Source organism: Notamacropus eugenii, chromosome 2 (assembly GCF_028372415.1).
Source record: "Notamacropus eugenii isolate mMacEug1 chromosome 2, mMacEug1.pri_v2, whole genome shotgun sequence".
Taxonomy (NCBI): Eukaryota; Metazoa; Chordata; class Mammalia; order Diprotodontia; family Macropodidae; genus Notamacropus; species Notamacropus eugenii.
This window is the reverse complement of record NC_092873.1, coordinates 421,249,336-421,275,765: the sequence shown is the minus strand read 5'-3', so window position 1 is coordinate 421,275,765 and position 26,430 is coordinate 421,249,336. Positions and strand designations below refer to the sequence as shown.

The following is a 26,430-nucleotide window of genomic DNA, read 5'->3' as shown; positions in this document are numbered from 1 at the left end:
CTTCCAAACCCTTAAGAAGTTTTAAAAATTATAAAGTTAGCATGATATAAGTTGCCACAATGTGACCAGTAGCACATTTTAATTTGATGTTCCTAAGTCAAATTCAACAAGAGGACCTTTTCCAGATGACTGCCCCCAGATAGTATTGGCATACATCCTGAGGGATCCTTTCTTTCAGGGGTCCCCAGAACTGGAAGAGTTTTCTTAGGCAATAAATACACCGTCTAATCCTAACTAAATTTTAACCAAGCAATTTCTTAAAGGGGAAGGCATTTTTTTCAAATTTCACAAACCTTAAGCCTTAATAATTAAATACTATAAAATAAGAGAAGCTTAGTATAGTAGGATCTTGCTAATTTCCCTGTCAATCAATAATGAGATTCAATATATTTATTAAGTGAAATACAGTTCAAGAATCAAAGAATGACTCGGTCACATAACCAATGACCATGACCTTTGTCTGAGATAATTCTTAATACTTTATCTCATGATCAAAGAATAAGCTCGTAGACTTTGGGAGATGATATTATATGGGAAAGCAAAGTTGGGACATGTGCCCAATATTCCCACAAAATTCCTGCTATCTATGTTTATATTGAAGTGAATCAGAACAAGTAACAAGGCCCTCAGAATTTCTTAGCACTAGGTATGTTTAATGCCAATACTAGATTCAGGCGGAAAAATTTCACCCAAATCCATATCCAAAAGGTACATTTGAAATAAGCTAAAACCAGTATTGTGTAACAGAAAAAAATTAAACTTTGCATTTGGAGCCATTGGTTTTGGTCTCAGATCTGCCCCTAAAGGGTCATGTGACTTCATGGACCTCAGTTTCCTTGTTTGTAAAATGAAAAGGTTGGGTGAAATAATCTCTGAAATCTCTTTTAGTTTTGGTATCAGTTTATATGTTTAATCAATAACAATGAAAAAAATTTGTTAAATGACTACCATGACCCATATGCTATATTAATAAGCACAGACATCGAATAAAATAATTTCCCACATATAAGCACATAAAGACATAGACATTCACAATGGTACTTTTGAGACAACATACCTTAAAATGTGCAGGCAAGACACTGTGACCCAAACATTCTGGTGCACTGGAGTTAGGAAGACCTTAGTTCAAATTCAACCTCTGATTCTTACTAGCCATGTGACCCTGTGCAAGTCACTTAACCTCTGTTTGCCTCAGTTTCCTCAACTATAAAATGAGGATAATAATAGTACTAATCTCCCAATGTGCTTATGAGGATAAAATGAGAAGTTTTTTGTAAAATTTCTAGTAGGTTTTGGTCACTTAATAAATGTCTGTTCTTTCCCTTTCCTTTCTAGTAAATTTGAGGAGGTATAGCATAACAGAAATGTTGAACTATGAGTCAGGGGGAAAAAGCTAGGCTTGATCTCCTTCCTATGATACTAGCTATGCTTGTTCATAGGCACCTTAATGTCTCTAAGCCTTAGTTTCTTCGTCTGGAAAATGGAAATAATGGGGCTGGAATTGAATCTGTGATATCATTAGTATGAGTTGCCAGATGATGAAATTCTCTTTCCCAATGAAGGTCACCACCTTCTACACAGCTCTTCCTAGTCTTAACGAATTACTGAAGGCCCTGAAAGTTTAGGCAACTTGCCTAAGGTCACACAGCTGTAACTGTTAGATGCAACACTTGAACCCAGGTTTTCCTGGCTCCAAGATGAGTTCTCTATCCATGAATTTAAACTTCACCACTTCTCAAAATGAGAATGATAGTTATCGTTATTATTACTGTTGATATTACCTCCCAGGATTGTGAGAAGAATCAGGTAAAAAAACGTACGTCAAGCATTTTTTTAAAGCTTAGTGTACCATGGATTTCAGGAATCATAGTTATTATTCATTAAATAACATACAAAGGCAACCTGAACACTCAGTCTTGCCTCCACTCCAGATTCACAGTGGTTGCCATGGGGGTGATACTGGATGATTCATTTCTTCCATACCCTCAAACGTACAGGTGGCACAACAACCCACTGGCTTGTGACAATCTGATGTCACCTGGGACAGTTCCTAGCATGAGCATTTATAGATGTCTCAGGAGACCATATGGAAGAATATGTGTCACACAATATAAATACTGCACATCAGGCATTCCTTTAAATACTTTGAAAAAGGTAATGATTTAAGAACTTGACACTGATAGTTAGAAATCTTCCATTTGTCACAGAATTGGAAGGCTGAAAGGAATCTTGATTGGAAGGACATATAGTCAATTATTTTCTTTACAGGCAAAATCAAGCCACCAATTCTAGATGAGGGTAGTCAGATCCAGAAAAGTAGGTTCCATTACTTCCTTTGATAATTGATCTTTGTCTTTCACCTGTATTTCCCTCAAATTCAATGCAAATTCAACTTTTCTCATCAGTTTTTAGCCAAGAAAGCTAACTTGCCATGGTTCAAATTTTAAAAATCAGTACATCTTTTAGGCCCCATGTACTTACTTTTGCTGCAACCAAATGGGTTTTGAATATCCAAATGACTTGCACCAGGAACACAGCCATCACACTTTAAGCCAGTTACAAATTGTTTACAAAAACATTGACCGGTAACCAGATGACAACTTCCATTCAAGGCTCCAGGGAGATGACAGTTGCAGGGGTGGCATCTGTAAATAAAATAAATAAACCATCAAAGGACAAGAACATTGAGTCTTATCAGCCATGTTAAATGTCATTTAGAGTAGACCACCAGCTTCACAAGGTAAGATAAGCTATATTCCCCATGTGATAAAGAATTGATAAATACAATACAAGTGACTCAAAATCTTGTTCACATTTCCACCACAAAAATCTTCCCTGATTTGGCTAATTAAGGTACTCATTACAAGAGCTGTGCCTTCTTTTTTCTTTGCTAAAGATATTTTTTTTTCTGTTACAAAGCATGGAATATAATAATCTACCCAGTGGCATTCTATTAAGAGAGATTAACTGTCTCACAAAAAGACTTGTCTGTAAAATCAATCAATCAATAAACATTCTTTAAGTGTCTACCAGATACCAGATACTGTGCTAAGTGCCAGGGATACAAAAAGAGGCAAAAGACCATACCTGCCCTCTAAGAGTTCACTAATGAGAGGGAAAAAAAGGAAATAAATATGTAGAAACAAGCTATATACAGGAAAAATATAAAAAACTGAAAGAGGAAAGGCACTGGAATTAAAAAGGCTTGGGAAAGACTTCCTGTAGAAGGCAGGATTTTTAGTTGGGCCTTAACAAAAGCCAAGGAGGTCAACAGTTGGAATTAAGGAGGGAGAGCATTCCAGGAATGAGGGACAGTCAGTAAAAATGCCCACAAAAGTGTCTTGTTCATGGGACAGCCAGGAAGCCAATGTCACTAGAATGAAGGGTAAAATGAAAAAAATGAACTAGATGACATGGATTAAGATCCCCTTCCAGCTCTAAATCTATGATCCCATGATCCTTTTAACACAGTTACTAAAACTTATAGGAACAGAAGAGTGCCACAGACACAATAAAATCAGCCTTTGACAAGCCTCTCTCATAGAAAGGGAACATAATATACTACAGTGGAAACAGAAATGGAAGTAGAGTCAGAGTCCTTGAATTTAAATCTTGATATAATACTATTTAATATTTAATACTATTTGGTATTTGTATTATATTCAGCAAGTAATTTAGTAACTCCAAAATCCTCATCTTAAAAATCAGGGGATTATATTAGCTGACCTCATTCAAGTTCTACATCTCTAATGCTATTATATCCATGTGAATAAGATAAGGACTGGTACGATTTGGTGGTTTGGTTCTAGTTGAACAATGGAAGCCATATAGCAATGATTACGGATGGATACAAATCTAGTGGAAGATTTTTACTGGAGTATATTTCATAGCTTCATTAGTACTTGTTTTTCTATATACTGTGTAGGAGGACTAGAGCCACCAAGTCAAGAAGCCACACCAATTCATACATGAACATACCCTCATGCCACAAGATGATGCAGGAAGAGGCATGAATCTGCACACCACAATGTAATTGTTGTACACTTTTCCTCCCTTATACATCTCTCCTCAAGTTTTCACCAACCCCTGATAACCATCAACCTTTAGTACCATTATACTCTCCACACAACAAACTATCTCTCTACCAAGTAAATGTCAAGCTCATACATCTACCACCACTCATAGGTCAAAAGCCTTCCCATACTTTGGCCTTCCTAAATATGCTGATGAAAATAACTGCCCTATCAACCTCCCTCTTCATCAGCCACTCCTGTAGCAGTAAGAGGTACTGAGGGAATTTTCCCTTCATGTAGACAGTGAGAGTAACCTGGATGTTTCTCTATTTCCAAACCCACTGCTCTCAATCTCTTGACATGAGCTGTCTTCAAATGTTTGTAAGATTGTCATGTGGAAAAGACATGCAATTTGTGTTGGTTAGCCTCACTGAAGAACTAAGACCAATTGGTACAAGTTACAAAGAGGCAGATTTTAGCTTAGATAAGGAACAAACTTTCCTAACTGCCGGATATATCCATTAGTGGAATGGTTGGCTAGGAAGATGGTGAGTTCCCCATCACTGCAGAGGTCTGTAAGTGGGAGCTAGATAACTGCTCATTAAGGGTGGGAGATTTGTGCTTCCTAGATATGGAGAGCCCTTCTAATTCTGAATTTCTCTAATTTCTTTTTTTGGGGGGTTTGAGAAAAAGGATTGTTTTCAGAGAAAAAGGGCTTTAAATGTTGCCAGTGTTTTAACATTATCTTGAATTTCCATGGTCCATTTTGTGCAGTAAATTCATATTTTTCTAAAATGTTTGGGGAATAGAATTCTGAGTGATCAAATATATTCCACATGGATTATTAATTTTCAAAGAATTAGAATGCATAAATACATTTCACACTCAAATTTTAGGGAGCAAATTTAATTTCGTTATTCAGTAAACATTTCAGGACTATTTATGTTCATCATTAATTATCATTTTGCAGGTCTATGTAGTAGCTATAGGAGATTGGGATGAACCTATAATAATCCTATAACAAATTTTGAACATTGGTGTATTGAATAAATTTCTGATTTTTTATTTGTCCTTTGCATTCAAAAAAAAGATTCAGTTATTTTAAAATTACATTGTTAGGTTTTTTTGCTTGTTTTGTTATTTAATATTCTTGGTAAACATAAATTTACTAAAGCTATAGACTTTGCCAAGTACTAAATAATCTGTTCTCTCAGGAAAATAACAAGAAAAGATAATAATCTCCATATGATTGAAGTCAAGCCACAGACTTTCTTCTATAATATAAACCATGGTATTGGCATGCCTTTATCACTCAAAGGAGAGGGAAAAGATCAAAAGCTCCTTGAGAGCAGGGACTTTTCTGTCTTTCTTTGTATCCCAGTGCTCAACACAGAGTCTAGATTCTAGCGTAAAAGCTTGATAAATGCTTTTTGACTTCTTGTCCAACTAGATGATACTAAAAGTCTTTTTAATGCACCGTTTTCAAATCAAGTCCAGCCAGCAAACAATTATGAAGTTCTTTTGATGTGTGAGGCATTGTGTCAAGCCCTGGGGGAACAGCTTCTTCAGGGATTTTCATTTTCTAGCATGACACTATAGAGACAACAGCACTGTCTTTCTACCTCCTCTTCTCTGTGAACCAGAAGAACAATCCAATATTTTATGTACCAGAAATGAAAGCATATTTTTAGTAACATAAACAATATTCTCTGAGTTGATTAAAAGTAATTTGTATCATTTAAACTTGGGCACAAAGGTGACCCAGTGGATAGAGTGCCGGGCCTAAAGTTAGGAAGACATCTTCCTGAGCTCCAGTCTGGTCTCAGATACTTATTAGCTGTGTGAACATGGGCAATTAACCCTGTAGACCTCAGTTTCCTCCTCATAAGATGAGCTGGAGAAGGAAATGACAAACCACTCCAGTATCTTTGACAAGGAAATCTAAAATGGAGTCACAAAGAATGGGATGACTGAAATAACTGAATGACAATAATTTAAATTAAATTTAAAGAATTCCCTCATTAGCTAATATTTTATTTAATTTTTTTCAATATTATAACTAACTTTCAAATATCTGTACCCATACAGGAGAACACTGGCACATGCAATCCAAAGAGTGGTACGTGATTCAAAAGTCATAACTAGATTAGAAAATCTTTGGGATCAAGAACTGTTTTTCATAATAATCTGTGCCAATAAAGCATTTTAGGATTTAACAAAAAAAATTTCTTCCCAATGACTCTTTAAAATAGATAAATAATAAGAGATTTCATTTCCAAACAGAGAAACTGAGGCATGCAGAATTTATGTGGTTTGTCAATGGTGACACAGCAACTAAATGAAAAGAGTTAGGATGCAAATTTAGGTTTCCTTACTTCAAAACCAGCTCTTTCCAGTATACTACACTGCATAAGGACTAAAACAATATTTGCATGTAGTAGGCTTAATATAAGTCCACTGAATGGATGAATGAATTAACCAATTTATCACTGGAATGAAGCACAACTTTTGAAAAAAGTTTTGAGCCAGGATTTTGTTTGACTAGCTAATATTAGGATCGGCATTCCCTGGGCAGATAATAACTGATGATGATAATGATAGTCAATAGTTATTAAACATTTAAAACTTTTTACACGTAATTATCTTATTTGAGCTTCACAAGAACCTTGTGGGATAGGTACTATAGACACTTTTATCTGCACTGAGGCATGTAAAAGTTACATGATTTGTCCAGGGTTGCACAACTCTTAAGGGTTAAAAGCAAGTCTTCCTGACTCCAGATTTTACCCTTTTCCCATTATCCTTCATTGCCCCAAATTGATAGTAGGTATAAAAAAAAAATGCCCGGAATGAGACAATACACCTAAATATACTGGCCACTGAGAGCTGAATTATTGAAGAGTTTCTTGAAGAGAAAGTCACCAGACCCAATTCTAAAATCTTCCTCTATCATGATGCAAGGGGAATTCAAGTCTAAGTTTTCCAGTGTTTTTCTTGATATTCTTCAAGAATCCATAATTTAATCACTGAGCATTCCCTTCTACCAATATGAATCACAAGGGCTCCAGACATTCATGAGTTCTGATTGCCAAAAAGCTTTATCACCTGGAGAACAACCTTCTGGTGATGAGCCTCTCAAACTTGGCTAGTTGGGTTCTAGGTTGGCAGTCTGACAATTTATCACTAAGCCCTTTCTCAAAGACTTCCCAACTTGGTATGATTGCCAACCTTGTATTCTACCGGACAGCCTTCAGGAACCCAGGGTTACCTCCGCGTTGTGCTAAGACATTGGGGTAGCACTTGTCTGGAAGAGGAGGTTTTCCCCTTTGTGCATCAAATGCTCCATTATTGTATTCCCTTCCCTTCCTCAGTTGAATGACTAGGAAGAATAAATGTAAGTTTGTACGAAGGCTCAATGTTAACTAATAAGGATGGAAGGGTGGGGTGGGGTAGTGAGAATTGGAGACTGCAGGAAAGAGAGAAAAAATCTTAATAGTAGCACTTAGAGATAGGAAAGGGGCACAAAAGTTTTGTCCTCATCTTGTATGGGGAAGATGGGACTGAAAAATTGGAAAACTATAGAAAATTGTCTTCAATCAACCTTTTAAAAAGACTATAGAGCTAGAGATCCATAAAATATGATAGGAAACTAGAGTCTCAAGGAGAAAAATCAAATTATCCTATTCTCCTTCACTTTGACCTTCAGAGAGCATCATGGTGGAAAACAGACTAATGGGGATAAAGAACCTGAGAAGCCCTCCTTTTCAGAACTGTAATTAGGAAATTATTATGGATCTTTGGAACCAAGAGTTTTTTATTCAAGGGTCTTGATTTTGATTTCCTCCTTTTAATAAAATTTTAAGAGGAAGCTAGGTGCTGTATTTAATAGAGAGCAAGACCAGAGTTCAAATCCTACCTCTGATTTCATGGCCCAATAAGATTTCTTCTGGGCAGCTGGATGGTATAGTGGATAGAGTGTTGGGCCTACAGTCAGGAAGACTCATATTCCTGAGTTCAAATCCATCCTCAGACACTCACTGGCTGTGGGACCCAGGGCAAGTCACTTAACCTTGTTTGTCTCAGTTTCCTCACCTGTAAAATAAGCTAAAGAATGAAAGGGCAAACCACTCCAGTATCTCTGCCAAACAAACCTCAAATGGGTTCATTAAGAGCCTTTACAAGATGAAGAACAAGATCTTTTGCAACTATAAATCTATTATTCTGATTTGTGATCAGAATCTGCGATCTGATAACTTGGTATCTGTTTTACTCATTTAAGAATTAAATTCTAGACTACCTTTTTTTGTGGCTTAGCTAAGGGTGGAAAGAAGAATATAGTGTGGTAGAAGAGAAAGACTGGAGGCAAAAGATTCAGGTTCAAATCCTGTCTCTTCAATTTCAACTTCCTCATGCATTAAACTAGGGGGCTGGAATTGATGTCCTTTAAGATCTCTTCCTTGTCAAGATTTGTAATCCTATGAAAATACTATTATATAGACTATATGCACTTTTCAGGTCTATATCAGATAGTAGGAGTTAGTGTGCATATATTTTCTCAGGTTTCCCCAAGTAAAATTACCTTTACTTGAGTCAAGTTACCTTCAAAATTAAGTCAAAGTTAGTTATCTTCTCTTCAGTTGAGAGGTGAAAACATTCGCTAAAACATAACCAGGCCCTGCCCCTGACACATAAGTCTGGGAAATTTAGTTTAGCCACTGAAATAATATCAGATACCATATTCTCAGTTCTGCCCAGTGAGTACAATAAGACATACCTCTTAATATAAGTAGTAGTTCATAGTTAGTAGTAGGCTGAGATCAATGACTTTAACCAGGGACTATAACCATTGAATCAAATATTAGAGAACAAATTATCAACTAGTCGTCTGCAATTTCTAGGCCTCAGATTTGCTCATGAAAATTATTGCATTGGCATTTTATTAACTATGATAGAACTGAAACATGTTACCTCCAAAAAAGAATTACTCTAACAATTAGCCCACGGCAATAGCCTTGATTAGCATAAGCAATTTTAGCACCACAAATTATTAAGAACAAAAAAAAATTGCATATGCCTAAAGACCACCTTTAGCGCAGGGTTCTTCATGTGGCACATTTAAAACAAGTTTAAGGAAATCATTCCCCTATCTTTTCCATCCATCAAAGGTCTTTCTTTATTAGAGTTCCTCTCCCCACTGCAACTCTGATTGTGTGATCTCCTGGGTAATCATTCAACACCCTTAAAAAGGCTGATAAAAGCTAAAGCTGCAAAATAAACTGCAAATTTGTTTTATGGACTAATATTCTTTTGGGAATAAATAGAGTACATTCTCTCTTGGAAACCACCATACTCTAGTTTGCCCTCTTTTTTAGAAAAAAGGGAGAGAAAAGGACATTTTGTTTTTCCTTCTCAAAAACACTGTACTGGACTTTTTTATCTATGTGCATAACCTCAAAATCCCCCCTTAATATAGTGGATTTTGCTTAAACTATTTAGTTACTTCCACAGCTAAAGACAATTGCCCTTAAAAAATAAGATTAAAGAAGCCTGGGGGAGACAAAAATGCGTTATTTGTTCTTATTTCATTTCATTCTATTACTTAGCATATATGGTTGCGGGGGTAGGTTGATGTTATGGTGACACTCATAAACGTTGAGAGACAAGCTTCTGCTCTTGCAACAAATATTTTACTGCATCACTCACGAATAAGGGTCTCCTGAGTATTTCAGTTTTCATTACCATTCACTCATGAGACAATCAAACTTATTTTACATACAGTACATTTACAGTAATGGTTTCCAGTGTCTAACATTGTTCCTTTCCTTGATATAGTTCCCTTCTCTCCCAACCAACTACTACTCATCTGACCTCACCATCACTCAATCCATATCGGTGAGATATTAACCTCCAAGCCCAAACTAAATAAATCCCTTCTCACGAAAGCATACTGTATTTCGAGTAATTAAAAATGACTGCCTGATTTTACAACCTCTTATCCAGACAGAAGCCTGACTGTTGTGATAATAGTTTGCTTTTGGTTGGTGGGAATTCTGCCCGACGAACCTTTAGATTGGATCCTCTCAAAATGCACTTGTCTGTTCCTCTAAAGTAAAGATCATGGGGGAGTCCTGATGATTAAGATTTAAGTACAATGATGCCTCCAAATTTCACCAACCCACAAATGTAATTTTCTACATTCTCTAGAACTGTTTACCAAATAAGCTACAAGTTCATGTCATTTTATAAATGCTTCCTCCTCACGAGCTCCTCCTAAATGAGATATATCTCACATTTATTAAAATAGAATTGTATATAATAAAAGAAAAGACATTTTCAACTTGGAAAGAGAAAAACCAAACTAAGATGAATTGCAATATTGATTTTGCCAGGATAAATGGTTTTTGTAATATTAATATAAAGAAACCTTTATTACATTGACTCTCTAGGTACGGCTCAAGCTTCTCCCACAATCTGTTTAAAATCATCATTTTTCATCCTTATGGGAAAACCTCACTTGCTAAATGGATTTCATAAACAGTAATCTGTCAAGATTTATATAGATAAACAATTTGTGATGTTTATTGACCAGTTCATTACAGTAAACAAAACAGGAGTAAAGCATTGCTAATCTTGGCCAGCAATCATGACCATTATAGCTCTGTTTGGACCCCTATGTAACTCAATGTTGCCTGAGATACAAATGGGAAAACAGTTAATTTGCCTGTCTTTTTAAGATCACAAATCTCATATATTTTCCTCTCTCAAGAGCTTCCTTCCCTTCTCCCCACTCAGGTGTGCAAACAGTAAGGGAATCAGAACCTGTTTACTATTATTAGAGTAATATCTCCATTACAAAAAAATGCATTGGAAAAATACAGTTTGTTGACAAGAAGCTTTAGTTCTGAAAACAGAAATAATGGGGAGAAAAAACATTGGATTTATCATCAAAGGTCCTGGGATTCAACTCTGGTTCTCCTCCTTACTCCTTATAAATGACCTTGAGCAAGTCAATTAACCTATTTGGGTCTTAGCTCTTCAACTCAATGAAAGAGTTGAATTAGATGGATACTAAGGTCTCTCCAGTTGTAAATATGTGAACCTATATCCTATAATTAGAAGGCAAGCAGGAAGAGACTACCTTGCTGGCTAGTTTACTTTCTAGGTCACCAGACTAGATCACTTCTCTCTCATTCTATGCCCTCCAGCCACGATAAGCTAAGCCTTCTGGCCTTCATCCAGTGGATGATGGCTTCCCTGACTTCCTTCAAGACTCAACTGAATTTTAACCTGCTCCAAGAGGTTCTTTCAAGTCCTCCTCAATATGAATGCCTTCTCTCAGAGATTATCTCCCATTTACATTAATCTATCTTGTACATACATAGATGTGGGGGGGGGGGGCGGTGTATCGCTCCATTAGAAAGTGATCTCTTAGAAGGAAGGTACTGTAGTTATACCTTTCTTTGTGTCCTTAGGGTATAACAGGACCTGGCACACTTAATAAATGCTCTTTGAGTAACTGGATGGCTGACTGCAAAGGATCTTAAAGATCAGTCAAGTGAGTCAAAAAGTGACTTGACCAAGGTTACAGAAGTAGCAAGCAGTAGGGCTGGTATTCAAACCCAGCATGCAGAGGATACAACATACTTTTTATAAAAGCACATCTTAATGTCCCTTTTCACTCCATGTAGATGTTTGTTGTGTGGTCAGACAAGCCCCATATATTATTCAGTGACATCTCCAAGTTTTCCCTGGTCAATAACACACAGAGTGGAATGTTCAAATACAAAAGGTTACAATTTTTCAAATACTGCCAAGAGTACACAAAAGCTTTATTTCAGTCCTGGTGCAACCTCAAGCTTCCACTCTCACAACTGTAAGACCCCCCAAACCTCTTTGACGGGTTCATAAATTAAGATAATCTTCACAAAACTGACTACTTGGAGCAAAAAATCATGGGGCACTATAGAAGAAGCTCTAAGTTTTGACCTACAAATCCTACCCTGACAGCAATAAACTGGGAGGTGGAGGGGGGGGTGAGCTGTTTGAAGTCAGTACACCCACATTAGAATACTAACTCTACTATTTACTACCTGTATGACCTTGGATAAATCACTTATCCTTGCTGTACCGCACTAGTTTCCCTATCTATAAAACGATATGATTGAATAATATGGCCTCCAAGGCCCCTCCCAGCTCCAGATGTGCAATTTTTTAAAACTACCTCTAAGGTCCCTTCTATCTCTGAATCTATAATTCTATAAACATTTCAGCTAAGATTGTTACAAGGGGAGTGGACTAAGGTATTAGACATAACACTAACCAAACGCTTAACATCCTTTGGGGAGCAACTGAGAATATAAAAAATATTTCCAAATCTGTGTTGAAACTATCACTCTTTCCCCAATATTTTCTATTACCATATTATAAAAAGAGACAAGTTGACAAGAAATGTATCTGACTGCTTTATTCTAATTTACTTCTTTCAGTTATCTAGTTCTGACAGAAAACTCCAACTGAGCACAATTTAGAATTTTGCATGTCACTTTTACACATGACCAAATGTCATATTAAAATGTTCATTTATAAAAAGAAGAGCAAAAATGCCCCAAATTTTTTGGCTCTCATGCAGGATTTTCTTTGCATTCATCCCAGGAGAATGCTAACACCCTGAGGGAAAGGACTCTTTTTATTTGGGGTTTTGTATCCCTAGCACTAAGTGTACTTCTTGATTGTGCTTAATAACTATTTTTAATATAGTGGAAACAATGCCAGATTTGAGGCAATAAGATCATAGATTTTTAACTCTGCTTCTGCCCCCAATTTCCCATGGTACCTTGAGAAAATCACTCCATCTCTCAATACCTGTCTTCACATCTGCAAAATGAAGGGGTTGAACTAGGTTCCCCCTATGCACCCTTTTTAGTTTTAATTATGATTCTATGATCTTATGAATTCATTTAAAGTCCTAAAAGTTTGAGGTAAGTCCTATAGATTCCACACATAGCCTGGAATCTGGCTATCTTCAATTGAGGGTTCAAGAAGAAAAGTATATTCCAGGCATAACTATGCTGATAATAAGCAGAATAGATAATTTTCAACATAGGAAACTTAAGAATAAGTCCATGAGCATTTATTAAGTACCTACTATGTGTCAGAATTATACTAACCACTGAGGACACAAAGGAAAACAGCCAGTAGTAGTAGTTGTAGTAGTAGTAGTAGTAGTAGTAGCAGTGGTAGCAGTAGTAGCAGTAGTAGTGGTGATGGTGGTGGTGGTAGTGTCTACTATGTTCCAGGCACTGTGCTAAGCAGTTTTTACAAGTATTATCTCTAAGTTTTCAAGGAGCTCACAGTCAAGACTACATGCAAACTATTACATACAAACTAGATACATGTGATATAAAATGAGATTAGTCTCAGAAAAGAGAGATCAAGATTAAGGAAAGACGCCTAAGAAAGGCTTTTTGCAGAATGTGAGATTATAGTTGAGACATAAAGGAAACCAGGGAGACCAGGAGGCAGAGATGAGGAGGAAGAGAATGCCATGGGGAACAACCAGGCGGGATCCCTAGAGGCAGGAGATTATGTTCAAGGAAGAGTGAAAAGGCCAGTGGCACTGGAGAGTAAAGGACATGGAGATGAGTAAGGGGTAAGGAAGATCAAAGAGTCAGGTTATGTATGGCTTTCAGACACAAATAGAGAATTTTTATATTTAATCTTGGAGGACATAAGGAATAAGACAAAATAAGATACAGGCATTTTTTTCTGACTGTCCTTCATGCCTGGAACACATTTCCCTGTTCATCTCTGCCTACTGACCTTCCTGACTTCCTGCAAGTCCCAGCCAATCTTGTACAATAAGCTTTTCCCAACTGCTCTTAATTCTAGTGCCTTTCCTTTGTTATATATTTTCTATTTACCCTGTATAAAGCTTGTTGGCACATTTGCTTCTTGATTACCCAACTAAACTGCGAGCTTCTCAAGGGCAAGAACTGTCTTTTGCCCCCTCCCCCCCTTTTTTTTATCCCTAGCACTTAGCACAATGCTTAGCACATAACAGGTGCTTAATAAACATTTACATGATAAAGCAATGTCTAACAGAGATGGCATACCTCTTTGGGGTTTAGAATAAGATATGGACAAGAATAATATGGGGAAAATCTGCTAGATTATACAGAATAGGGAAGGTATGATTAGTCAGTCAATAAGCATTCAGCAAGCACTGACTATGCACCAGGTTGAGAATCCAAGACAGAAATGATTGTCACAGGGTAAGTGAAGATGGCATTAGTAAATTCAGTGTGTTAAATATGGCTCTTAACTATGAGTTGACAATTGAGGCAAAGAAGCTGAACATGGTTCCTTTTGTGTTCCATTGTTTGAGGGTCAAATTCTATTTACTTTTATATTATGCTGATTTTCAATGGGTCAATCATTGGGTTTCACTGTTTTCTGTGCTGTGTTTAGTCCTGTTTATTTCATGTGTCAGAAATAAATGGAGGGAATTTTATTCTTAGGTCAGTTTGTGTGCACCACTCCCCATGCCCCCATTGTTCCGTTAGGTGTCTTTTGAAGGATGAACTACTGAAGAAGAAAAAGGCAGGTGGTTTGTCAGACTGGGAAGAAGGAACTTGTTTGGGCTCTAGGGAGCATGAGAGGAATATAGAAGAGAGAAACAAAAGAAAAAAACATAAGATATAACTGAATAAAGTGAAGGGAACATGAGGAAGAGCAAGAAGAAATGACACCTGTGAGAACGAGCAGAGGGTCTTTAGGGGATGCTCAGCATACTTCAATTGGAAGGACAGATGGGGATGCGATTTTTCCCCCAAAACAAAAGGGTACAATGACTCAGTACATGAGTTTAGTCAAGTTCTAGGCCTAAATTTTCTCTTGCCACATAACTATATAAATTTCCTGAGATTTGTGGATATTCACCCCTCAGCCCCAAAGAGATAACCACGTATTTGATAGTTCCCCATATTTATAGCTATTTCTGCACTAAAGCTTAAGAGTATTTTGAAACAGTAAATGGCATATGTACAATACCAACCAGAAGTCATCAGGGAGATTTCCACATCTTTCCAGAAATGAAAAAAAGACACCGTAAAGATAAAATGAATTTTTATCATTTTCCAACTATCAGAGAAAGAATAAATCGAGTCTTTTCTCATGGTCATACTTCCAGATTCCCTATTGACCTTTCATGCTAAGGAATTTCCTTTGTAATGATGATCAGTGCTAAAGAGAAAAGACACACCAGAAATCATCAGTTACCCTTGAGTGAGGGGGGTCATTTCAGATGCACACACATTCCACATGTCAAGTTTTACAAAAGCACAATCATGCTTATATCCTTTAGTGATACAAGGACACCACAGCTTCATTTTCCTCCTCAGCTCAAGGAGATACAACATGGAACTGAGTCTTAGAGGAGAAAGGAAATCTCTAGTGTACTCACTTTACTGATTCTGTTAGCCATAATAAAGGGATTTCTCTCCCATACTGAAAATATAAAGTATAGAGGAGTTTTGAAAAGGGATGGTGGGGACTGCAAATGCAATCTTGCCATTCCAACCTGTTTCTCAGTTCTTTTCCATTTCTTCTTCTGTTTCCATTCTCCCTACCATACACCTTTAAGATCATAGATTGAGAGCTAAAAGGACCCAAGAGGTCATCAAGTACAACATATTCATGTAACAGATGAGCAACTGATATTCAGAAAAGTTCAGTGAGTTGCTAGAGTCACACAGCAAAGTTATGTTTGAGGTGGAATGCAAACCCAGGTATGCCTCACTTACTACACTACTGATTCCCACTTTGCCAAAAACTAAAAATATAAAAACACAAGTTTGAATCTTGGAGAAACAATGCAAGTGTCTATACCACCTTCTCCTACCCATAGGGAAGGCATACATTTTCCCTCATTTACCAGCTAGATTTTCAGCTTGTATTTACCCTGTCCACACTCTAATGGAGGTGTTAATGAGTATCGGCATGGCCAAAAGGCAGGCAGCAGGAGAGAAATGAGAAGATGAAAAGAGTTTGGATAATCTACAAACCCTTGAATAATCAGCAGTGGACTATGTAGTAATTTAGGGGTTAGTCAGTCAACCAGTAATATATGTGTTTGCATATACTAAGAACCTGCTGGGTGCAGAGCACCTTCGTAGCTGCGTGGGGATGGGAATAACAAAGAAACAGAAGTCAAAGTTCCTACCTTGGAAGAGCTTATAATCTTCTAGGGGAAATCAGATAAACACACATAGAAATGCTCTAAGGACATATTTTAATAGCACACAAACGAGTGAAAATTAATACAGTATTAAATAACTGTTTACAGGCAGAGGAAGTCAAATGTACTAGATTCAAAAGAGTTGGGGAAGTTTCAGAAAATGCTCAGTTTATTTCTAGGCTGCACCTTATAGACTGAAAAAAGTTAGCTCACTGGTAAAAGAAATAATACTGTAGAGAAAAGCAGGCATGCTCATTGGCTAGAATTTAAACCTCAAGGAGAAACAGACAAAACACAAAGGCAGCCAGCATGAGATGATGGGAAATAAGTTCAGGGGATCTACAGTGTTAATAGGGAGTGATGGTCTTTCAGCACCCAATAGTTCTGAGCGTTGGAGTTTCAAGAGGTTGACACTTGGGAATTTCTGTAAAAAGGGGGGGGGGGGTCCAAAACTTCACAGTGAAACCCCAGGCTTCAGAAAGTAGTCTTATTTAACACCAATCATTTTTTAAAGCAACTGCCTTAGGAAACATGCAGAGAGCCCTGTGACATATTTAACATCAGAAGCAGAGGTCACAGAGACAGAAATATAAGCATGTGAGTAAATTGAAAAGTTTACCTTTTAGAGGAAATGTTTTGAGGCTGCCAATAAAGATTTCAAAGTTAGCAAGCAGAGGTAATTGCCAAGATAATTAAATCAGAAACATTTAATTATTAAAACTAATAGATGTTTACCTCCCAGCCAGAGGATCAAACCCAAAATAATGGTCCTTGCAATGGTCACACCTCTGTCCAATAATAGAAGCATCTTGGCAAATGCACTGACCAGTTAGGCTATTACAGACCTGATGAACTGCACCAGCTGTATGGCATGAGCATGGCAGGCAGCCAGTTTTATTGTCTGGAGAAACATAAAAACCTAGGAATAAAGAAATCAAACTATTATAAATTGTTTTCTTTTGTGTTCCACCACTCTCCCTCCCCCCATTTTATTGGTCCAGAATTGTGATTTCATCAGTGTAGGGAATTCCCAGTATGGAAACTCTCTCCACTGATGACAATTGGAAACTCATCCACAATTTAGATCATAACCTCATAGATTCCAAGCAATTTATAATCTTGAAGAGACTTGCCTTGGGTACCAAGAGATTAAGTGACTTGTTCATTGTCACATAGCTAATATTGTGATGGCTCCTCCTCCTTAGAGGTTTTGAAGCAGTAGCTAAGCTGGTTAGATGTATCATAGTAGAGATCAATCTTTCATTACGAGTTGGTTGCCAAAGTCTCTTTGCCCTCTCAGAAACTGTGTCAAGGGGAGGGCTTAAAAATGGATTGTCCTGAATCCAAGACTAGCTCGTGACATACTCTGTTATGTTCTTTTTCCTTTTAATAAAGAAATAACACTATCATATAGTTCTGTCTCACATTGCACTTGGATATATAACATGGCATACGTGTTCTTGAATCACTGTATAAATTATCACATAAGGAAGATTTGAACTAATGAAAGCTTGTGAACTGGAAACAACTACAAGATATTTATGATGTCTGTGGCATCCCAAGGGAGGGACCTTTGGAAGCCAGAAGGACAAATTAAATCACTCATACCTAGGATCTTGTTAGGTGTTTAGAACCACCATCAGAATTTCAGGTTTGGGGTTTGTTTGTGGGCTTTTGGGTTTGTTTTTGTTGGCCATTAGATAGTGTGATCAAGTAATATAAAAGGGGAAACCACTGGTCCCATAGGGACATAGAATGGCACAATGGAAAGAATACTAGATGTGGAATTAAAACCTTATTTCAAATCTTAGTTCCATCACTTACTACCTGTGTGACCTTAGTCAAATCACTTAACCTCTCTAGTTCTCAGTTTCTTCATTTGTAAAATGAGAGGGTTGGCAAACATTCTCTAAGGCCCCTTGCAATCCTACAATAAATTCTATGAACTTCACATTTACCCCTCAATTTCCTGAAAATCATGTGAAGGAGAGATAACAACTTTAACTTCCAGCATTACACTGGTAATCAATAGCACACATACCAAGCACTAGCACTATCCTACACATGAAGAGATTAAAAGATTTTAGGTTAACTATGGTCACCGTGCTCAAAAATCTTACATTTAAGTGGGGTGAAAGGACAAAAAAATACAAACATGGCATAAATATATAGTCAACTGTCAATTATTTATGTAATGGGAAAGAGCAAAGAGTAATTGGATTTCACAGATAACCCTAAAACCTCATTTAAGCCCATCGTTGCAACCTTCTCCCACACCAACCATTTTGTCATAGCTGCTAACAATTAGCAAAATTGATTGGGCTGTATTTTCCATTCTCTCCTAACCCCTGTGTACTCTCTCTTGAAAATGTTAGCAAGCTTGAAAATGGAAAATTGTGGTCAGTAAGAGGAAAGAAGTAAAGTCAAGGGTCTATCCCACTCATTTGGCACTAACTATACATAGCCTTGTATTTTAGTATTTTTTTCTTGTGAATATGTCTTATATCCCTATCCAAATAGTAAGTTCTGAAAAGATAGAGATCATATCTTATGCTCCCCTTATAATCTCCATGCTATTAAGGGAATAAGAGGGATATAAGAATCTCTCATTTCTTCAGTGTGAACTACTTGCAATTTGGAAACACCTTCCCACTGATGAAGATTGGCAGTTAATTTGTAATCAATAGTCTTAGAGAGCTGCATGAGACACCAAGAGGTAAATACATCTATCCTTAGTTCCACAGTCAGCATGTCTCAGAGGTATATGTTGTCTCCTCTTTTACAATGTAAGCTCCTTGATAGTGAGGACTGTCTTTCCTCATCTGTAAAATGAGATGGAGAAGGAAATAGCACACCACTCCAGTATTTTTGCCAAGAAAATCCCAAATGGGGTCATGAAGAGTTGTACACACCTGGAAACTGACCCAACACACTAACAAATAATCAGACTGGCTACAGACACAAATTAGTTAAAACACATTTGTTTTGCATTCAAATTTACAACTATTCATTTAACAAGATAACATTACTGAGTGACATTATTTTGTACAAGATGACTGGCTTTGTTTAGGGATAATAGTATGGTAATAAAATAGTGTTCTTTGTGTAAAGAGAATTAATCAAAAATACTAGCATTTTTGTGTGCCAAGAAGTCCCTATTACCAACAGGAATTCACATACAACTGAAAGAACCTGGAGAAAGTGCTGACTGGACCAGCTACAAGTTTACGTCATATCATTTCATCTGGGTCTTCAACTGCACCAAGACAATTATTTTGTTTGACCCTAACTGATTCACTGAGCCAGCTAAGTACCTCAGTGGATAGAGCACTGGGCCTGGAGTCAGGAAGACCTGAGTTCAAATCCAACTTCAAACACATACTAGCTGTGGGACCCTGGACAAGTCACTTAATTTGTTTGCCTTAATCTAGTGCAGAAGGAAACAGCAAACCACTCCAGTATATTTGCCAAGAAAACCCCACGGACAGCATGAGCATGCTATGGTACACAGGGTCACAAAGAGTTGGACGTGACTGAACAATAAATGATTCACTATCCCACTCACTACAGTGACTTCTCCAAATTTTTCCATTCCTCTTTAAAATTCTGACAGCTCCGCCTCTCCCACCCTCTCAGCAGAAAGCATTGCCTTACATTTCACTGAAATTTTGAGGCCATCCTCAAGAGGCCCCCTCTTCTTTATTACTTCAATGCTTTCTGCAACAATGTCCTTCCTCCCCCTGCTTCACATGAAGAGATGGCTCTTCCAGTACCAAGGCAAACCACTCTACTTGCACAAGGGATCCCGTTCCATTCTGTCTTCTCAAGCAAATTGCTCCTTCTCTTATTCCTAAACTCATTAACCTTCAGCCATCCTCTGTCTATTGCCTGCTTTCCTACTGTTTACAAGTATCCTCTGTCTTCCCCAGACTCTAAAACCCTCATTGAATTTCTCCCTGCCAGCTACCATCTTCTATTTCTCTTCCCTTTTTGGTGAAATTACTTCAGAAAGCTATCTGTAATAGGTGCCTTAATTTCCTTTCCTCTCAATCTCGTCTTGATTCTTTGTAGTCTATCTTCTGACCTCATCATCCAATGCAAACTTCTCTCTCCAAAGTTACTAATGATCTCTTAATTGCCAAATCTAATGGCCTTTCCTCACTCCAAGTGTTTCTTGACCTTTCTTTCAACCTTTGACACTGTTGATCACTGTCTTCCCCTCCTTAACACATATACACTCACTCTCCCTCACTCTCTCTCTCTTTCTCTTTCTTTCTCTTTTATGACACTGCTCAAATCCTCTAGAGAGCTTAAATCCCTTCTTCATAACTTACCTATTACTATGGAGGATACAACCATTCTCCCAGATGTCCAGGTTCAAAATCTAGGTGTCATCCTAGACTCCTCACTCTCACCTCCATATCTACCTAATCATTTGTCAAATTTTGTCATTTCTTCCTTTATAACATCTCTCATATACAAGCCCCTCTCTCTTCTGACATTAGCTACCTCCAATTCTAACCTTAACCTCTGACTCATCACTTCATACTTGGACTATTTCAATAGTCTTTGATTAGTTTTTTTTTTTTTTTTTTTGCTTCAAGTCTTACTCACTCCTCTCTATTCTTCACTCAGCTCTCAAAATGATCTACCTAGAATACAGGTCCGACCAGACTCTGCTGTTCAATAAACTCCAGTGGCTTCATTTTGCCTCCAGGATCAAATATAAAAATCCAGTGTGGCTTTTAAATTCCTTCGCAGTACAGCCTCTTCTGACTTTTCCAGTTTTCTTAAACCTTACTCCATTCTACATACCAATCCAGTTACAGTGATTTCCTTGCTATTCCAAATATACAATACTCTTATCTCAGAAATCCTTGGCTGTCCTGGAAGACTCTTCCCTCCTCAGCTCTGCCTCCTGGCATCTTTGATTTCCTTCAAGGATCCACCTTTCCAAATATTCTTTAATTTCAGTGCCTCCCCTCTGAAATTACCCTCCCCCAATTTACGCTGTATGTGTCTTATTTATACATAATTGTTCGCATATAGTTTCATCCTTTACATTGTGAGTTCCTTTAAGAACAAGAACTATTTTCTTTTTGCTTCTTTGTATCCTCAGCACTTAGCATAGTGCCTTATACAAAGTAAGTGACTGATGGACTAAGAGGTGCTCAAAGAATATGAGGACAAAGGAGTGAAATAGTCCTTGCCCTCAAGAAGCTTATAAACCTCCCTCTAGGTTAAAAGAACAAAACAGACAAACAAAAAACCTGAAAACCTTCCCAACATTCTACCATCCTCACAAGTTATTATTCTATATTTCTCCCTTTAAGCTAAATTTCTTGGGAAAAAAAACTTATCTGTACCATATGGCTACATTTAATCTCTAATGCTCTACCATACTCTCTTAATTTTGGCTTCCAATGTCATTATTCAACCAGAATTGCTCTATTCAAAACAGATCCCAATTTAAAATTGAATGTCTTTTCTGTTGTCTGCCTCTTTCTGAATACTCCTGAGTTTTCATGTCTTTATTCACACCTCTTGCTTATCTATACTTTTCATTCTCTTTGGCTAGATCTTCGTCCAAGTCATGCTCTCTCTGTGTTAGAGAGTGCCCCAAGACTCTGCTACTTGATGACTTCATTGGATCTCAATAGTTCAATTATTATCTCTATGCTAATAACTTCCAGATTTATCTCTTTGGCCCTAGTTTCTTCCCTGAGCTTTAGACTCATATCGCCAAATGTCAATTGGGGCATTTCAAAAGCATCTCATTCCAGCCCATCCTCCACCCAAGCTGTCAAATTGATCTCTCTAAAGCACAGTTCTGACCATGTCACACCATTATTCAATATACTTCAGTGGCTCCCTATCACCTCCAGGATTAACTTTAGTGGTCATTGGCATTCAAACCCCTGTTTTCTTCCTATTTTTCCAGTATTCTTACATCTTATTTCTCCCCCATCCCCAAATATACTCTGGGATTCAATGTCACTGGCTTCCTTGTTATTCCTCATATAAGACACCCATTTCCAAACTCCATGTAGATTTATTAGCTGTCTTACATGCCTCTCATCCCTCCCTTTCTTCTCATCTGAAGCTCCTGGTTTCCCTGGTCTCCAAGTCTCAACTGAGAGCTCACCTTCTTCTAGAAGCCTTTTCTAATCCCCCTTCAATCTAATGCCTTTCCTCTAAGACTATTTTCCAATTTATTCTGTATATATCTTGTAAATACATACTTGTTAGCAAGTTGTCTCCCCCATTAGATTGTGAATTTCATGGGAGGAGGGACTATCTTTTGCCTTTCTTTGTATCCCCCACACTTAGTATAGTTGTTGGCACATAGTGGGCACTTAATAAATGCTCAGTTCAATGGCTGGTTTTTCTCAAACTCTATCTCTCTTTAGAACTTTCCTGTTTGTGTTGACAATACCATCTTTCCAGTTTCCCAATTTCAATGTCATGCTCAATTTCTCACTTTCTCATCCCTTATATCCAATCATTTGCCAAATCTCATTATTTCTACCTACACAATATCCTTAGTATGTCTCTTCTAAATTCACGAGCTACCAGCCTAATTTAGGCACTCAGCCACTTATTTATATTGTTATTTTGTTGCTTAGTTGTTTCAATCACGTTTGACTCTTTATCATCCCATCTGGGGTTTTCTTGGCAATGAACAAGTAACAGGTTTGAAGTCAGGTGGACTTTAATAGTTCACTTCTTGAGTTAATAAGAGTACAAAAACTCTTATCCTTTCCAACTGCTACTGACTCATTTCCTTATCAGCTCTCATCTTGGGTTCTAAGGCAATCAAGGGGTAAATTTTAATGTTTCATAAATTAAGAGAAATTCACCATCTCTCATTATTAATCAATTAGCTCTGGGTAGTCAAGACAGTTTATAAATAAACTGAAGAAACTTTTTTCCAGAAACTTTGACTTCTTTTTTAATATAAAACCCCAGTCTCAAAGACTTCAAAAAACATCAGCATTACTGACTATATAGTTGGTTAAAAGTAACATAATGTAAAGACATTTTAACATTTCAACATTGTACTAACTATAGTAAAAGTCCTAATCGGCATCATCTCTATCTCTACAAGCAACCTAACCTTAGGCAACTGATGACTCCTCCTCCTCAGAGATTTTGAAATCCTCGTTCAGCTCTCTCAGTATGGTAGTTTAAGTTGCTTCTCAAGATATCTTCTCCACAATAAAAGTTAAACTCAATTCTCTCAAAATACATTTCTACTTAGCAATTTCTCAGAAAATTTTTTTTGGTCCTTTCTTTGTGCCTCATATAATCTTTCTTTAGCCATAACAGTTAACTGTCTCCAGAATAACAGTTAAACTACAACTCCCCAATACTCAGTTCCTCCCTCTCCAAATGCTTGGAAAATTTTACTATGTCATTAGAGTATAATAAAACTATCCAGATCTCTGTGAGAGAGGTTCTCAAAACTGAGGTTACATTATGTGTATATGTTGTCTGCCCCACCAGAACGTATGATTCTTGAGGGAAGGGACTGCTCATCACTTTCGTCTTGTATCACCAGCACAGAGCCTGGCACATAATGGTTGCCTAATACATGATGGTTAATTGATTGGATGTTTCTAATGGATGCAAGCCAATAGATTCATGGAGGTTGTGAGCCTATAACTTTGGCATCATCAGTATGTCCCAAGTTGAGCTAATGAGTCAAAAAAATTTATAGCACAAGTACACAGAAGAAGTGTTAAGTGAAAGGTATTGTGATAATATGGGATATTAGGAAAGCTGGGTCTATCAGAGAAGCATTGGAAAATTAATCAATTTATTCATTTTGGAAAGCAAAAGGGGAAGATGCGTAAGCCAAGAAGAATAGGTAGGCTCTTTGGATGTAGGAAATAAAGGCTCTCTGAGAGAAAAGATAGCAAGGAGCGATATAGTGGAGGATGAAAGATTTCAAGGAATCTGAGACCAGGTAGGTGAGCTCTTTAGAACCCACAGAAAGGACTACATAGGAATTTGCCATCGGGTTAATTCCCCCTTCCCCTCTCAGGAGTATGGTTATTAAGGTTAATCCCACCAGTATTTTAGTTGCCCTATTTTTAAATAGTGCTAATTACGATGAGTCAGTTCAACTATTACTTCTTACTTTTACCTGAGTGAACCTAATTCTAGACCATTACCTCTCCTTTTATGACTTCTAACTATAGAAAACAACCTTTTCCCTCGCCTCCTGTTAAAACTTCAAATCTTTTGTGCAGTTTAATGATAGCTAACCTTAATTCCTGCCCTTTATCCCACTCCTTAACCAAGCCCATGCCATCAGCTCCATTTTTCATGCCTCTCACTTTTATCTGTGTATCATTTTCTAAGTTAAATTTTGTGACCAATCCTGGATTACATTCTTAAGTGTGGTCATTACAATGCTATTAACCTGGCACCATGTTACACCATGAGTTTATACTGACCTACAAAGATGGATCAAAGCATTATGTTTATTATTCCGTCATGTTTGGTTCAAGCTCAGCCCCAGTCCCTTGAGAGGCAAACCTCAAGTGGACAACCAAGCATTAGTTTTCTAAGTTATCAGTCACTCATATCATAAAAAGGTGGTCTTTTTATCAGGAGGGAGCCCCAGATTCAGTTACTGCAGAAGTCATACAGCTCAAAGTTATTAGTGAGGCAGCTGGTATTCTCTCCTACAGTAGCTATTTGCACAGCATAGTACCTGTTCTGTGCATAAAATGAAGAGTCCATTCCCCAGCAATGTCCCTCTGGAGGACTATGAACGACTCAGCTGTGCCAAGGTCTTAGATGGGAGATGGGAAACAAATTTAACCTCTAGGCCTTTTACAGAAAAGGAGGTCAAATCTGGGGCTAAGTACTAATTATAAACCATTTAGAAGAAATGACTCCCAAACCAGACTTGAGAATGGACACAATTTAGAAGCAAAAAGACTAAGTATGTATGTGGACTTTACTGCCACTACCTTGGTAAAGACATGATTGGTCCCAGTTTGCAAACTAGTTTTGTACATGATATTCATGGTCAGAATTTTAAACAAAGACTATTCTCCTTAGGGATTATGCCAGCTAGGTAACGCGTACAAAACTACATAGAGAATTATTAAATGACAGTAAAATCAAGGATTAATGTTATCAATATATGAAACTTCTAACTTGTCTGATCCTCTTAATTCCTTCATATTTTTCATCCATACAGAGAATATTTAAATTTCCTAAGCTGAATTTTTAAAAAAAATCTCTCCTTTAAGTACAAATTTATTTTAAATTAAATAGTGCTTTCTTGTAACCACTTTCTTGCCAAGATTTCTATCAAGGTAAGAGGTTTATCTATTGACACTGGACTTCTACATGTAAGGAAAAGGATGTGTATGTGTATAAGTATGTATACATATATATATATTATACACATGTCATATATATAAATACATATATAATATGTACACATATGTAGGTATATGTGTATACATATATGTATACATATAACTTAAATTTACACATGGGGGAGGATACTCAAATGGGTGGGAAATGCAAAGGGTAAGAAGAGGGAGGGCACAAAATAAAGAGTTTAAATAAGGAATACTATTTCTAAACCCTTGTCTTTCTAAGCCATATCAATGGTTTATTTCTATCCAAACAATAGCTTTTTAAAAAATATGCTTAACCAATAGGCCACTAGAAATGTAAAACTATGTTATACCAGCTTTAATTTAGCTACAAAAACAAAATAATTGCAAACATAAATTCTCCTATTCCAAATCTACAGGATGTAATAATACACCCTCCAAAGCTGTGTCGGGAAGAAACTATTTCATTAGACTCTCCAGTTGTATTGGGAGCCAAATTTTAACACCTACTTTAAAGCCCACATAGGGCTCCCTTATCCCAGTTTATAACACCCCAGGCTCTAATTCAGTAGTCAGAGAATCAGACTCAGCAGCAACAATGATAAAAATATAACAACAACAGTAACTGAAAAATAATTTCTCACCCTTGACTTGTAAGTCATCATGCTGAGAGCCAAGAATTAACCTAAGGATCAAAAACTCTACAAGATTATCAATACTGTTAGCAAATTCAATGTCAGAAAGGAAGTAAAACCCCCTTCAGGAATTATAAACTTTCATCTGCTTCCTGGAATTTTAGGACCCTTCGTTATGACAC

The 26,430-nt window shown here is 37.2% G+C and overlaps 1 protein-coding gene across 1 annotated transcript in view; it reads right to left on the bottom strand.

The window, feature by feature from the left end:
• USH2A (usherin) overlaps positions 1–26,430 on the bottom strand; it is a 990,439-nt gene that overhangs the window by 792,252 nt on the left and 171,757 nt on the right. The window contains exons 13-14 of the mRNA XM_072647832.1: positions 16,984–17,167; positions 2,482–2,645 (exon numbers count right to left, since the gene is read on the bottom strand). Coding sequence (XP_072503933.1) covers positions 2,482–2,645; positions 16,984–17,167 — 348 coding nt within the window. The remainder of the gene's footprint in view (positions 1–2,481; positions 2,646–16,983; positions 17,168–26,430) is intronic.